At 37.7% G+C, this 15808-nt stretch overlaps 1 protein-coding gene across 1 annotated transcript in view; it reads left to right on the top strand.

Moving 5' to 3' along the window:
- LOC122831282 (A disintegrin and metalloproteinase with thrombospondin motifs 16) overlaps window positions 1–15808 on the top strand; it is a 50646-nt gene that overhangs the window by 30444 nt on the left and 4394 nt on the right. Inside the window, exons 15-18 of the mRNA XM_044117364.1 lie at window positions 250–373; window positions 1044–1288; window positions 1370–1511; window positions 2759–2885. Of these exons, the coding sequence (XP_043973299.1) occupies window positions 250–373; window positions 1044–1288; window positions 1370–1511; window positions 2759–2885 (638 nt within the window). The remainder of the gene's footprint in view (window positions 1–249; window positions 374–1043; window positions 1289–1369; window positions 1512–2758; window positions 2886–15808) is intronic.

Below are 15808 nucleotides of genomic sequence, written 5' to 3'. Positions count from 1 at the left end.
GAAAGAGTGAGCTCAACAGTGAGGTCTTTTACATTGAGCTGTAAATTTTTCGAAAGGATTAAGAAGTAGGCGGTGTCTCTGTCTCACAGCTCCTTTCATGTTCATGTACATGAAATGTTGACCTGTCACCAGCTCCAGAATACATTTTGTCATTTTAGACAATTTTCATCTGTCATGTAACATGACAGCTTATATACTTAATCTCCCTAGCTTTAAAAAAAAAATGTATGTATGTCTTTTTTTCCACAGAGAGTGGGGTGTGACCGTGTCTTGGGCTCAGCAGCTGTGCCTGATGCTTGTGGTGTGTGTAAAGGAGACAACTCCACCTGCAAGATCTATAACGGACAGTACACAAAGCAGCATTATACTAACCGTAGGTTGACCCAGTAAACTGTTCCAGTGACTACATTTGATGTTTTTATTTGAAAAAAAGTATATTACCCTCTTAATTTCAGTTGTACTCATACTGTTTTAGTGTAGCAGCTTTTATTTTTTTAAGTTAGATGTATTTTTTATATACAGATTTTTTTCAGAACTTTATTTTTTAATATTGGACTCTGCTGGGCATTTTTTCCCTGCAAAACTACATATGATAATAGCATTTTAAGGAATTATGTTATGTTAAAAGCAAGCATCAATTTGACTGGAATACGTTTCCTATTGCAAGGATTATAAAATCTAGGCTCAGAGTTGGTTGTAAACTAATTGCTAAACCTATGTTTAACAAATTAATGCTTACAGAAAATATTTTGCTTGCAGAAGTCAATAACAGAAGCTTAAAACTTCACACACTTCACATGTATTTTGCAAACACTGTTGGTCAATCAGTTGACTGAAAATGCATCAGTCAATAGATTTCCTTTTGGCAGCTAATAGAATGAGCAACAAACAAATCCACAACCAGAAAACAGTTCATATAAACTGTTTTCTGGTTGTGGATTTGTTTCCATTTCTCAGCTTTGTTTTTGTGCATTACTCTTCTTAAATTAGAGCCCTAATTTGTTTTCAGCTTATCTGGTTAAATATTGCATTTTGTTTTGTAGAGTACTATGGGGTTGTCACCATCCCAGCAGGAGCTCGGAGTATCCGTGTCATGGAAATGAATACTTCCAGCTCCTACCTAGCTGTCAGAAACACCCAGAGACACTACCATCTCAATGGTCACTGGACAGTGGACTGGCCAGGTCGCCACCCTATTGCTGGAACAACTTTTGAGTACAAGAGACCATATAACAGACCAGAGAGTCTAATATCAACAGGACCAACAAATGAGACACTGGTGGTTGAGGTAAGCAGATAAGCGAACAAGGACATTTTGTTTTGATTGCAGATATTAAACCTGATTGTCAACAAATGATTCCTCTGTTAGGTATTGCTGCAGGGCTGGAATCCTGGCATACGTTGGGAATATTCTCTAAACAAACTAGATGAAAAAACAGCTAAGAACCACATTAAACACAGCTATACATGGGCTATCATTCGCTCCCACTGCTCAGCAACTTGCGCTGGAGGTATGTTTAACTTTTTGAATGCTGAATTTGATAAAGTTCAAATTTCAAAGGCACTTTAATTCTAATTTTAATCTTTACTTGATAAAAGAAAAAAATACAAGAGAACTGTTTGAGGATGAACAGATGAGCTTATAAAATGTCTGGCCTGGCCAACCTGTAATAAGGCCTCTAGCTGCAGGTTAAATGGAGAGGAGAGTATCCCCATCATTATTGATAAGACATTAGAGGCAGGGAGCTCCTCTACTAGAGGCCCTCTATTAGACACACTCTCAAAGCAAGCATGCACATGCTTGTATCTCTATCTTTACTACAATTAGTCCCATCAAGGCCTGGTATTGTGCACAAATATCCATACACGCACATATGCACATATGCACACGAATGCAAGCAGATGTTGTTGACTAGGCAAATAATATGCGAGGAAAGGTTAAAGGACATTGGTGAGTGTTTTTGCGTGGTCATGCGTGTTTGCTCAAATACACTTGTCTTTGTGAGTTCCTTAGACACATGCATATATATGTGCACGTGCACTTACTTTGCTCAATAAGTGTGAACAAAGCCCCCAGTGTAGTGTTCCTACCTGCTGACCCTGAAGGTTAGAGTTCCCATTCTTGTCTGTTGCAGTCCACTCCTAACCATCTCCACCTCTTTATGTCCTGATTGGAGGCTGTGATGGGTTGGGTGGATGCCGGCCTGCTTTATTAAAGAGTGTGACTGACTAACTGGCCTTTTTGAGTAAAGATGTGCAGAGTGACCTTGCCTTAGGGTGAATAACATCTCAACACTAGAGTACATGGACATTTAACTCCAGAATTTTACCTTCAGCAAAAATTACTAAAGCAAAGGGCACAGCATTTAAAAATGTTGTGTAGTTTAACTTCAATAAAGAAGAGTCACATTTACAATGGAAAAAAAAGATCAACATCTAATAACGTAATTTCTTTTGAGCACCTATATTCTTTTCTCCTATCCCAATGGTGTTGGCTTGTCAGACAGAAACATATTGTTTTCTGATTGTTCATGATTGTGAACATGTCACACTCATGTGACATGTTCAGTTGCATACATTTGTTCAGTTTATATCATAATTAAATATTTGATGAACATACATTACTGGCCAAGCTTCAGCAATGTACAGTAAGGTTTTACGTTACAGTTTTGCTTCAATGTTACTTCATTCTATTTGTGAAAAACATAAATTTTTTTATTCAAGAAATGTGTACTTAATGGTCTATGCCTCCAAACAGGACATATGAACACCAAGGCAGCATGCTACAAAGACTTGAGAGTGCAGGTTAATGTGACGTACTGCAGTCCCAGAACTAGACCAGGAGTTGGAATGATACCCTGCAATACCCACCCATGTCCTGCCAGGTCAGTGTTGTGTTCAGTGCTTCTGAGTTATACAATTCATGTTATGTTAATACAGCTGTTGTTTGAAAAACTGTGATTGTTTAATTAAATAATTTTGTGCCTTGTAAGAATTTAAGATCGAGGGTTTGCTGATGCCAAGTTCCAATATCGCAGTGAAGTGAAGTTCATATTAATGGCATATGAATGTTTGAAAATTGTTGCAGTAAAACAACACTGCATCACATCAGTATTACGTGGTCTACATGAGGATTGTGATTGTGTTCCACTTAACTCACTTATCAACGAGCTTATGGATGCAGTATTCTTAATGACCTGTATGAAGATTTATTTTTTTAAATAAATACCAACAAAACTATTGCCATTTTTCATCTTAACTCCACGTTTCCCCACCTGAGAGGTCAGTGTAATATATTTAATGTATAGAATAAGTAAACAGGCAGAAAATGCCAATGCATCAAGTAAAGCCTTCAGGCACAGTCAAACCAGACATCATTGTTCAAAGCAGAAACTTTGCACTGGCAAAACAAAAGGCTAGTGGTGAAGAGGAAAAATAGGCACTGGATGTCATGACTGAAAGCTCACCTCACAGAAGATTGGAAACTTGAGCTATAGGACACCTGGCAAGTTCAGAAAGGGCAGATGGATGGATGGTCTGCAGGGTAGGGATCAACAATTAGTAGAGTACGAGAGATGCTAGCAGGCTCCAAATCTGGGTAAAGAAAATACTGATCGCTCTAATACACTGCTTTTTGAGATTAACATGTAGTTACTTTGACAATGCTATACAGGCATACAATAGGCATAATCCCTCTGCAATCCACACAAATACAGGGGTACAGATCGTGGATGGATAGATATACATACATGAACAACTTCCAGAGTGGTTGCCCATTGGCCACTGTTCCAACTAAACTAGCTAAAGTCCCAATCAAAATCGATCAGTAAGGTACCAAAGAACACACTGTTCAACCTCCAAACTTTTGCAATTACAGTCGGATGGATTCTGATGGAATTTCTGGAAAGATGACATAATTTTATGTTCAAAATAATCTACTGCTAAAGTCAGAGTACCAATCACTGCCAAATGGTCCACAAGTTGTTATTGAAGCCTTTAAATGTTTTGTTGGCAAAAGGTGAAACTACTGAAGATTAGTCAAAGGCATGAGTCATTTTTATATTATAGCTGATAGGTGAAAATATCCAAAATCACTGTCTGCTATTTATTGATGGAGGAAGAGATAATATATCTTTAGGGATGTAACTGCTCCAGATTCCTACCTCTGGTCATGAAGTCAAAACCAGGGTACCATTCGGGTTTGTCATCTACAAATTCATTAGCTGACACAAAATTAAATAATTATGGCTAAATACCGTTTCAGAGTGCACTCTGGGTCTTCATGACACCATCTCAGGGAGGAAAACAAATAGACAAGAGGCAGAAACTAACTCAAGGAACACAGGGAATACACTAATGAAGACTATAATATGTGGTAACTCTGTCACAAATGGGAAAATTGTATCATTGATAACAATCTGATAATTGTTCTGGGAGAAGGAAGGCTATCATAAGTGCTCAGGAATAAAACATTCTTGGATAATAACAGGACATAACATATTAAAACACCTCCAAAACATTACAGCATTATGCAATCAAGATATCCCACATCATTACACTAATTCATCTTTGCTAAACTTTAACGTACAAAGTTTCTAAACACTGTCAATTACTTAATCTTTGTTGAAAAACTGAAGTTTTAACCAAGTTCTTCCAACTATCAAAACATGCCTAAAACATTATATGATTCATGTTGATATTTTTTCTAATCTATTTGATATACTTAGACAGATCCAGTGGCCCCTCTAGATTTTAAGATTGACCATTACATTTGTGGTTCCATTTAAAGTCTGGCAGCCGTATTCCTTTAGATTTTTCTTATGTTTTGTTTATACTTGTCTTCCAAATTAAGAAGGTACATAATTAGCATGATGGCAGTCGGCTTCCAGCAGAAACTGTGATCTTTTCAAAAACTGCAGAACATTTTCACCCAGTGACCACAGCAGACTTTCCAGGCATGTATATGTTTTTCACCTTGTCTGTTTCCATCGGGTTTCTTTTCTTTACTTTGGATGCTATAAATAGCAGCAGTCCTGAGTAAGGAGAGGCTGGCAGATCTTTACTGCCAGCCTGAGCTTCTTACTGCGTTTCACATCGTCTTGTATTTGAAAGGTAAGAAACGAATGGACAAAGTTTCAACATGTGGCCATAGCTAGCAGTGGAAAATGTTCTTGTGTACTTTGCTTTTTAAGCTGACTCATGCCGCTTTAAATTGCTCGTGTTTAGTTTCGTTCCAGCCTAAACCTTTATTATGCAGTATTTTACTTTTGATGGTGTTTTTATTTGTAAGTCATGGTTGTTTATTACTTTGTGTTGATGTCGTCACATAAAATCCTAACAACTTACTGTGAGGTTTGTGAACCAGGTTTAATGCAGGGCACTGAATGTGCCCAAGGTTTCACTGCAGGATATTCAGATGAAGAAAGTGATCTTCTTGAGGTATATAAATTGTACCAATGCTAATCTAAGCATAACTCCTAAACTTCCACTTCAGTCCCGTCACTCAAATAATGTTATCCAATAAATTTAGCATTAACACAACCCGCTATGGTTTTCTGTTTGTAAACATGACGGTAGGAGTTTTGGACGCGTATCACTGACAGATAGACCGATCCATCCGTGCTACTGTAGGAAAATCTGACGAGGTAGCACAGATAGTCAGAACACCGTCATCCTGCATGTTTTAGTTCTCTCCCTCATTTAACGCACCTGGATCCAATGATGGCTCGTTAGAAAGCCTAAAGAAGACTGACATGCTGAAAAGGTTGTTACTACCACCAGGGAGAGAAGTAAAACATGCAGGATGGGCCCCCCTGCAGTAAAGTCAAGTGCAGGGATATATTTGTAGTTTTCTCCTCGTACCACAGCAATCACTTATTAATAATCGCAAAATAAACATTAAGCCTAAAACCGTACTGCTGCAACAGACTGAATGTTCTGCTCTTTGTGTTTGAAATATTTCAGTGTTTTTTTAGGGGCGTTGTTGTCAGTTGCTATGGCAACGAGTCTGCGCGTACTCTGGCCAATGGAGAGAGCGAGAAAGACGTGGTTTTGAGTTGTACTTCCACGGGTTTTCCTTTGCTGTGGAGCACAGCACGAAATTAATAATACCTACATTTCCAAGTTTCATACGGCGGCAGCGCGGCTATGGATGGCATGTAGTAGAATAATGTTTTTGCCCTCCAGCGTTGTCCACATGTGCGAAATAACCTGCATGTTATTGTTTCCTTATGTAAACAATAACATGCAGGTGGCCTACCTATATAGATAGATAGATATAGATCTTTAGATATAGATTTATATATATTTATACAGACAGAGACAGATAAATCTATCTATCTTAAATCTATCTATCTATATATATATATCAATATATATATCTATATATAGATATATATATATATATATATATATATCTATATATATATATATATATTGATAAATTTAGATATATTTATATCTTGCCCAGAAAGATAAATAGTTTTCCAAATTTTTCCAAATTTGTATAGGTTTAGACTTCTGAAAGGCTCTTTTTCTTCCATGTTGTTTACACTTTCTTTTTCCAAATAACCCTTTAATTAATAAATTTAGTGGTCTGATTTTCTGTTAAGAATTAGAATTAAAAATCTTACACTGGATGAACATGAGTACTGATGTTGTTGAACGTGGGGGAAGCCGGAGCACCCGGAGTGAACCCACAGCTACACGGGGAGACGTTTCCCACCATGCAGTCCTGGCTTTTTAATATTGAAATGTCCAATTAACAACAGCAGTAGCTCTTTTTCCAATTACCACCAATCACCCAACCCACACGTGGCCCCACCCTCCTTTTAAATCTAGTATACTGGAGACATTAAGTGATGTCTACGCTGGATGGACTTTACATCTGTTTCTGAACTTGCGCAGAGATGTTGGAGATAAAGCCTTTTTGATTCGCTTCCACAGTGACATCTTCATGGGGATCTCTTCTTGTTCAGATACATTGTTCTGGTCATCTGACTCTTCAGAGGCTTCAGTTTCTGATTCTTGAGAAGTTGTTTGGATGACCTCTTTGTTTAATGTAACCTCTATCTGTGAAGGGGATGTTGTCTGTGTTTCCATCAGACCACTCTCCTCTTCTGTGGAAACTACAGGAACCTCACTTGTTGCCGCTTCTGAAATTTTGCCAGGGTTTGTCTCTATTTGCTCTACAGTTGTCTGTGGGATCTCTGGTATTGCGTCTAAATCAGCTTTTGGTGTCTTTGTGTTTTCTACCAAGTTTTGATCTGTCTCCATCGGGTTTTAAGACAGTTTCCAGTTTTGTCAATGGCCCTTTCTCATCTTGGTGGTCTCCATTTTCTTGGGCTTCAGAGATCGTTTCCTCTTCAATGATCTGCTGTATTATAGAGATCACTGTTTCTTTTGTACAAATCTCGTTTTTAATGGAGGCTTCCTGATCCCCAACTATTTCTACTGTAGAAACTACTTGATGTTCACTGTTTTCTCCAGAAGCGTTTTCATTAGTGAGAGTTTCCATTTCACAGGCAGCTTTCATCTCTGTCTTTTTCCTGATCTTCGTCATCGGGTTTTAGGTCAACATTTGTATTTTATCAGCATCGGTTTTGCTATTTTACTGTTATTTAAATTAGACATATTATATTTACATTATCGATTCAATTAATCCATATTCTACTTCCTGTAAAAGTTTTTGTAATAATAGTGGTATCGATTTTTGGTTTGCTTGTTCCCCTTTTATTGAACACTCATCCATTGTATCTTAATTTGTGTTTTGCTAGTCTGTTGCAATTTTAGTAGTGTATTCATCCTTTTAATTCACAGCTTTTGAGTTACTCTATTTATTTGATTGCTGCAGCTATCTAATTATTCTTCAGCCGTAATTGTGTCATCCTTGTTTTTTCCCTGACATCAACTCTTTTCTTTTTGAACCTCCCACCTCATTGTATCATATTTAGTCTTTCTATCCTCTTTTACTTTTCACAGTCTTACTCCCCCTTCTGTTTGACTGCTATGTACTGTTTGCCTGCAACTCCTTCACGTCTGTAGTTTCTTGATATGGTATATCAAAAGAGATGTTTATTGGGCAATTCCAGTCTTCCCATGCTATCTCATGAAGGCAAATGAAAGCTGTCAGGCAGGTGAAGCACATGTTCTGTGAGAATGAAATTTTCTGCTCTGTATTACATTTTGGTTAAAAAATATGTGCAGAGTAGATGTAACAAAGTAAACTTTCATAAGATTTTCGTATCATGTGAGCATGACATCTCACCATCCGATAGTGATGACGAGGTTCTGTAGCTTTTCAAAATCTACCTACTAAGGACTCTGAATTCACATTAGTTTGCAAGCTCCTTCTGTGACCTCGCTCTTTTAGAAATGCGCTCAGAGCCAGTTTATCTGACGGGACATGTTGATTCACTTCTAAACGCTGGTGATCAGACATGTTGAGGTTTCTGTTGAAATGGCTGTGGGGAAGCAGGTGTTCCTCTATGTTGTAAACTGTCGCTGGTATGTGTCAGTTTCAGTTTCTTTGATGAACAACAATGCCTGACAGAGCAAGAGTGCGGTGCAAGAAGTACTCACATCTCAGGGTGGGGTTATGTCAGATCTTGGCAAAATAAACTATCGCGTTGGTCATGGGACATACACTCCTAATAGTCAGGGACAAGACAGTTGATCAGTCAATGGGTTCTGATGTTGCGGACATCATAGGGAGTGGTTCTCCCAATGACAAACAGAACACAAGTGAAGTCATGCGCACACAAGAAGAATGTCCCTGGACAGTGTCAAGAAGGGAAGCATAAAGGGCAGAAAATATGAATGAAAGAGGCACTTGGGAAAACAGTGGTCTTTAACAGAGAGCAAATTTGAGATGTTTTTTTTTTTTGGTAATCATTTCTTTTTTGTTCTTAAAGCCAAAATACCTCATACAGAGCACTGAGGTTGGACAATTGCATATATAACACTCATATCAGGTTATTGGCACCGTCCCAGTTAGATCTGTGCAGGAACCAGCTGAGATATAAAATGTCATTTGTAAAGCAGCTGTTGCTCTCAGAGCACTGCATCCCCAAGATACGACTCCGACCCACTATCATGAACCTTTGGAACTCATGTAAGAGCTTAACCAGTACAACATATGGGGAAGGTGAGTGATAGTGAACTCTCTTAGGCATATAATGTATCAGTCCTTAATTTTCTAAAGTAAATACACTGTATCTTGGCCTGGACTGCAGGAGACTTTTACAGGATAGTTGTTACAGGATAAAAAGTGGGGCTTGCCCTGGACAGGTCAGTGGTCCAATAAAATGTGCAGCACTCTTTAACTCTATCAATCCATTTGGAATTTCTAATCAATCTAGCATGTATGTCATGCAGTTGTGTGTTGGGGAAATTGTAGTGTATAGAGAAATGCCAATGAAAACTCTAGATAGAAAGGCCAACTAGAAGATTTGAGCCTCTTTCTAGTGAGGTTCCACATATAAACAAAAGCCACAACCTGTGCTGATATCAAAGATTTGTTTAAAACAAATTAGCTCCACAATTTCCTTTGTTGCAATCGTCTGTATTTGGTATGACATCTATTCCACATTATACTAATTTTGTTGTTTTTTGTTGTTTTATTAGAAGGAAGTGTTGAATTGTTTTGCACCACAATTCAAAACAGTTCAACACACAATTGAATGATTCCAGCTGAAAGCTTCTTTGCTGGAGAAATACCGGTATGTATTTTCTGCTCTAGTCACCACTTAGTGTGTTAGAGATGCAATGTAGATTCTAGTTTTCATGGACTGGGAATTCATCTGAAGAAGATTTGCCAGTTGTTGTTGAAACTAGAGTTCCTACATGTCTCTTTTCTAAATATCCCCATGTGCATGTTTTAGAAACTGTATGAAACGTCAGCCATCTTCATTTAAATGAAAGGGACAATCGTGACAAGTTTTGTCTTGATTTACTAGAAGAGAGGGATTCAAGTTGAGACGATGACGTCTTTTCGAGTCAGAGCAGCATGTCCAGAAAAAAAAACGTTTGTCCAAATGGGGCTTTGTCTTCCTGCTTTTAAAACTCTGATGTATCCTGAGATGCAGCATCTCTTAAAAGTATTCACAACCCTGAGATTTTATTACATTGCAACCAAAGTCTTGGGAGTATTTTGTATGATTTCAAAATAGAGATTAACCCAACATGGGGCATGATTGTGAAGTGAAAGGAAAGGTATGTTGTGCTCTATCTATTTATTTCCATATAAATACCTGTAGTATGATGTGCATTTTTTGCATAGGTAATGCCTATGTCTTTTAACAATGACTTTCTTCTTGGCAGTCTCTAAAAAAAGCCAGATTTGTGGAGTGAATTACTAATAGTTGTCGTTTAGATTGTCCTTCCTCACTATCCTTGCCGGTCCTTTGCTCTCCTTGCTCAGATTCTCATTTTAGGTAAACTGGCATCTCAGTGAAGAATGATCTTTGCTCTTTCAACAGTTCTCTGGTGTCTAAAGCTTTGTAATCTGAACCTGCTTTAAACGTCTCCTCAACTTCATCTCCAATCTGACTGCTATGTTCCTTGGTCTTCAGGATGTTGATTGTTGATTAATTTTCTCAAAAAAAAATAAAATAAAATAAATATAATAAAAATAACTTGGAGGCCTCCACAGAACAGTTGGATTTATTGTGAAATTAACTTCCTCACTACTGAACTCTATTTTCTTACTAGTTGACTTTTGAGGCAAATTGGTTGGGCTGCACTTTATTTAGTGATGTTGGAGTAAAGACGTTTCAGTAGAAATGCACGCCACACTTTTCAGATTTAATTAGATTAGAATTATTTTGGTAAACAAATCATAAAGGCATGTATTGTTATTCTTCCACTTCACCATTAGGCTCCGCTTTGTGTTTGTCCATAGTATGTGTTTTATAAAATACATTGGATCATGTGATTGTATCATGACAAAGTGGTGTGAAAATCTTTCTCATTTCTAAAAAGGCCAAGCACCAGCTACAAAAAGGCTTTGGTGCATCATAGCTGGTGGAAGAGTGTGACTCGTGCATAATCCATCATGTCTCATTTTCTGTATTGATGCCCTTAATGAAGTAAAATGGGAAAAGCATTTGAACTGTGTGATGTGTTAAATGATGCAAGAAGACATACATGACCACAAAAGTAAAACAAGTGCCAGAAATACAACAGTTTGGTCTGTGCTTGGATGCCTGTGTAATGCAACAGATTCATAACGTGTGACGCTGCTGCTGTTGCTGCTCCCAAAATCAAAATTCCTTTCTGACACATAAGCACATACAAGTGGAAAGAGAGCAACATTGAGAAGAAATGGCAGTGGTGTTCAGTTACTCTGATTCCCTCATCTGTCTCTCTTCTTTCATATTTTAACAGCACCCCTGCTTCCAAATCAGAGTAGACTGCAACCACAGCAATTTTTTACTCTATGTATGAATTGTCACTTTCCTTTTAAAAGGCTTTCCAATAGAGAAATCATTTTCCTCAATACACCAGTAGCTCCACTACCTGGTGTTTTTTTTTCTCCGTGATATGTGCGGTATTATTTGGCATACTGATATTATGTAATTAGCCATGAAATCATGGAATCTTGTTATATTAGAATTTATAGCATGTTTTATAGTAACAAACAGCTGTTCAAAGGGGATTTTTTCCCCTCTGCATAGCAGTGAGACTGGCTGGATATTTCCATCATCCTTGGTGTTGTATATCTCCATTCTGGAAAAGGTATCCTAGGAAAATGAAGTGTAGCCACAGAGTTTTGTCATTGTCTGCGACAGAAACAAATGACCTATGAATTATTGATTTCACTATATTGATTACTCAGAACTGTGGCACGTGTTCTCCTGAGCTTTGTCATACCCTAAGCACAGGTGGCAGGTTTGTGGTTAACTGCATCATCTGTAGTAATATGCTGCATGTCATGTAGTCATAACCAACTTGTTTTCATTGCTAATTCAAGGGGGGGAAAAACTGATGCTTTAAGCACGACCCACATGTGCCAACTGTACCGATGATTTTCAGCAAGATGACAAACGCCAGCGTTGTCAGGCACTGTGGGTGAAAATGCTTTTAAAGTGATCTGCGAGGGTGGTTACTACTTTCTGCTGTCGAAATAATTAACTGCAGGACTGTATTTGGGAGATTTCTATTACCGAAGATTTTTCCAATGTCAAAAAACACTTTATCCTTGTTGAAGAATAAAAGGCTTTCCATACAGCAAGATGCAAGTGTGTTTTTTGAACATCATAATTAGTTCACTGTACTCTAAAGGATTTATATGTTGGTTCCTCTTACCTTTGTAGGTATATTGAATTATATTTTGTAGAGTTTCTTTAAAAGTCTTTTGAACTCCACAGCCAACAAGAATCAGAGGATAATTAAAAATATGTTCACAGCAAAGTTTTTGATACTTGCTATTTAGTTTGCTGTTATCTAAGCTTTAGCTGCTCATATATTACATCCTTAAAAGAACTCTATGAAAATAGACTTAATTATTTTAGCTATGTTGTTAGATTACGATCTTGAGTAGATCACATAATGCAAACTGACATGTTAATGCGTAAGAATGTTGTATGCACACGGAACAAGTTCATATACTGGATTATATTACAATGCCACAGTGAAAGTGGAACATTGAATTAGGCTCTTACTTGTAAATGAATCACTGTGAAGCACTGAAACTAAATGTGTTTGGAAAAGAAAACGCAAGCATTAAGATTGTAATTCTCCCACAGAGAAACGTTCAAAGATCAGTGTGAGGAACTTAACCACCTTCATTCATTCACACACACAATCTGCTGTACGACCCCCGCTGCTGTGTCCATTATCTTGGTGGTTTGAGGCTCGGCTGTAAACATAAGTCTAATGGCCTGGGCCCTTTGATGTAGTCTTTTCCCTTTATGACCTGTCCAGCCTTGTCCAGCTGCGCACACAGACTTATACCAGCTGGAGCTCAGCCAAGGATAACTGTCATTCAGTTTTAGTCGTGATCATGTCGCTACACTTTTAATCTCCCAGTGGTGTTGTGGCTTTTTGGCATCCGGCTGCTGTGCTTGTCCCACTGTCTGGATTGTTTTAGTCACCCGTAACTATGTACAGCTTCACATCCCCCACCTTCATCTACCAACACCCCTTCTCGCCTTTTTACTGGTGTTTATCTTAGATGTGGATGTTCCTCTCTCACATTTCTTTCCACTTTATTTTCCTTTCTGCCGTCTACTTTCTCTTTAGGCACATCCCCGCCATTAGACGTTCACAGCTCCGATCAGGATTTACTCACTAATGGATCTGTGTGTTTACACTGGCTTTGGAAAGCAGTGATAATGCCTGTAAAGTAATCCCACAACTGTTTACAGTCATCTCTTGGGCTATTTCTGCTTCATTATCTCTGCCATTTGCTACTTAGGTGTGCTTGCACATGCATCTCTATTTATATAGTGTTTGTGTGAATGTAAACAGTAGTAAAACCAGGGATTGTTAAGACAATTACAGACAATTAATTGTTGTTTAATAAGTGTTTGCATTCAGAAATAGTTTTTTTTTTATGACTGGTTAGACCATTATTTTAATGACACCCATATTCTACAACTATTGTTATAAAACATATAAAAAAAAATCAAAGTGAAGATTCAGTAATGATTACTATAAGCCAAAGTTCACACATCATGACATAACTTTTGCTCTAGTAAAATAGATGCATTGTAATTGTATATATGTCAATTATGCAACTCTAATATTTTGTACTTATTTCATGTACTACTGTAACATAATGCTGTAAGAGTCCTCCAAAATCAGGATAAATAATTTATCCTCAGTTGTTGAAAAGTGGTTTTGACAAGACCTTGCGAAAGTATTTATAGCCCTGGAACTTTTTCATGCTACAATCACAAAGTCCTTTATATTTTCTCTGATATTTTATGTAATGAAATGGCACAGAAATTAACTGGAGAAAAAGAGAAAAAGAATACAAATTCATATCAGGTCTCCTGACTCAACATTTTGTAGAACAATAATTACAGCTGCAAGTCTTTTCAAGTATGCCTCTACCAATTTGCACATCTGAAAGCAAAATGTTTTTCCCCTTTTTTTAGGAAATAACTCAAGCTTAGTCAGATTGAATGTAGAGCATCTGTGAACAACAGTTCTCAAGTTAATCCCTTGTCAGTTGTATAAACATGCTTTGTCTGCTCTAAATCATTCCATTGTGGCTCTGGTTGTATGTTTGCGGTTGCTGTCATGATAGAAAGTAAGATTCCCCTGGGTTTTTAAGTTATTTACAGCCTTGAGCAGGTTTTTTTTTTTGTTCCTGCATTACCTGATATTTAAGTCCATGCATTTTCCCATGAACTGAATACAGTTCCACTGACTGAGCACGTTTCAGAGTTTTTTTTGGTTACATTTTTTAGAAACTCCCCGCATTGTGAGTTTATGGCGACACATTGGCCCAACCGAAAAAGTTTAAGTAGAAAAGATGCATTGCAAGGCTATTAAATTTCAATTGTTTTTGTAAAAGTGGATAACTTTCATTTTGAGCAGCCAACATTTGGACAGCTTTTGCGATGTGATATATTTTTTTTTTCTTATTCATTGGACCCCTTCCTGGATGAACTGTGAGCAAAGATTAAACATATGTTGTGCTGACCATAACATGCTGGGTAAAGCAAGCCAGCTGTGGTCATCTCTCCATGTATTGCTATTTTGAGGTGCTGTAGCTATTTAATTTTGCTGTCAGCTCCCAGTGATTTGTATATAATGTGCATTACATCATGGGGAATGGTTCTCGATGCCCACTTATAATTATGACATGATATCATACTATTTGTGCATTTGAACTACCACAGGTAAAAAAAAAAAAAGAAAAACACTGATATCCACTCGTGAAAGTTGAGCCTCGTTGACCAACACATACCCCCGACCACACACACACACACACACACACACACACACACACACGCATACACACAGCAGGAGAGCTATAAACACTTGTTAGCAGTTATTAATGCCACTACGGTCTGTCTCCTCAGAGGCACCTGACACGCTCTGGACTGGACATCTGACCCTTGTGGTTCTGTCTGGAGAGTTTGACCCTTACTCATGGTTAGATCACTCTTACATACTGCTGCTGAGACTAAAATAAGAAAAATTACTTCAATGAATATTTACGTTCTGTGATTAGGTTTCAATATTCTGGTATGTTTGAACTTTTAGGTCACCAGCTAATTATCAAATAAATAGTTGAGTTTTTATTAACATAAAAAAGTTACAAACACTTAAATAGTTCAAATGAAATGTTCTGCAGTTAAAGTAATTTTACAACTTCCAATGACCACACTTTAGCTTAAATTTCATGATTTTCACTCCATTTCCGGAACTTGCATGTGCCACGGTATTTGAAATGTTATGAAATGAATGGCATTCCTTTTGAAATGCAGCCATAATTTAAATTGATTTGCAAAAAGTTGTCTCAGTGTTGTGAGAGAGCCTACAATATACACTCACTGCCCGGTTTATTAGGTACACCTGTTCAAATGGTTAACGGAAACTATAACCCAGCCAATCACATGGTAGCAACTTAATGCTTTTGCCTCTTGGAAAATTTTATGCTCAGTTGAAGCAATTGGACATCGGTTATGCACCTCAGTCAATCTGAGTGTTGTTGCTAACCATATCCATCACTTGATAACCAGAGTATGCCCAGTTTCTTAATGTACCACAAAGGTCAAACTGTCTCAGATTGGTTTCTTGAACATGAACAGTGTACTCCAATCCCCTCCACAGTCATCAGATCTCTATCCAA

Source organism: Gambusia affinis, linkage group LG05 (genome assembly GCF_019740435.1).
Source record: "Gambusia affinis linkage group LG05, SWU_Gaff_1.0, whole genome shotgun sequence".
NCBI lineage: Eukaryota > Metazoa > Chordata > Actinopteri > Cyprinodontiformes > Poeciliidae > Gambusia > Gambusia affinis.
This window is presented reverse-complemented; position numbering and strand designations above follow the sequence as displayed.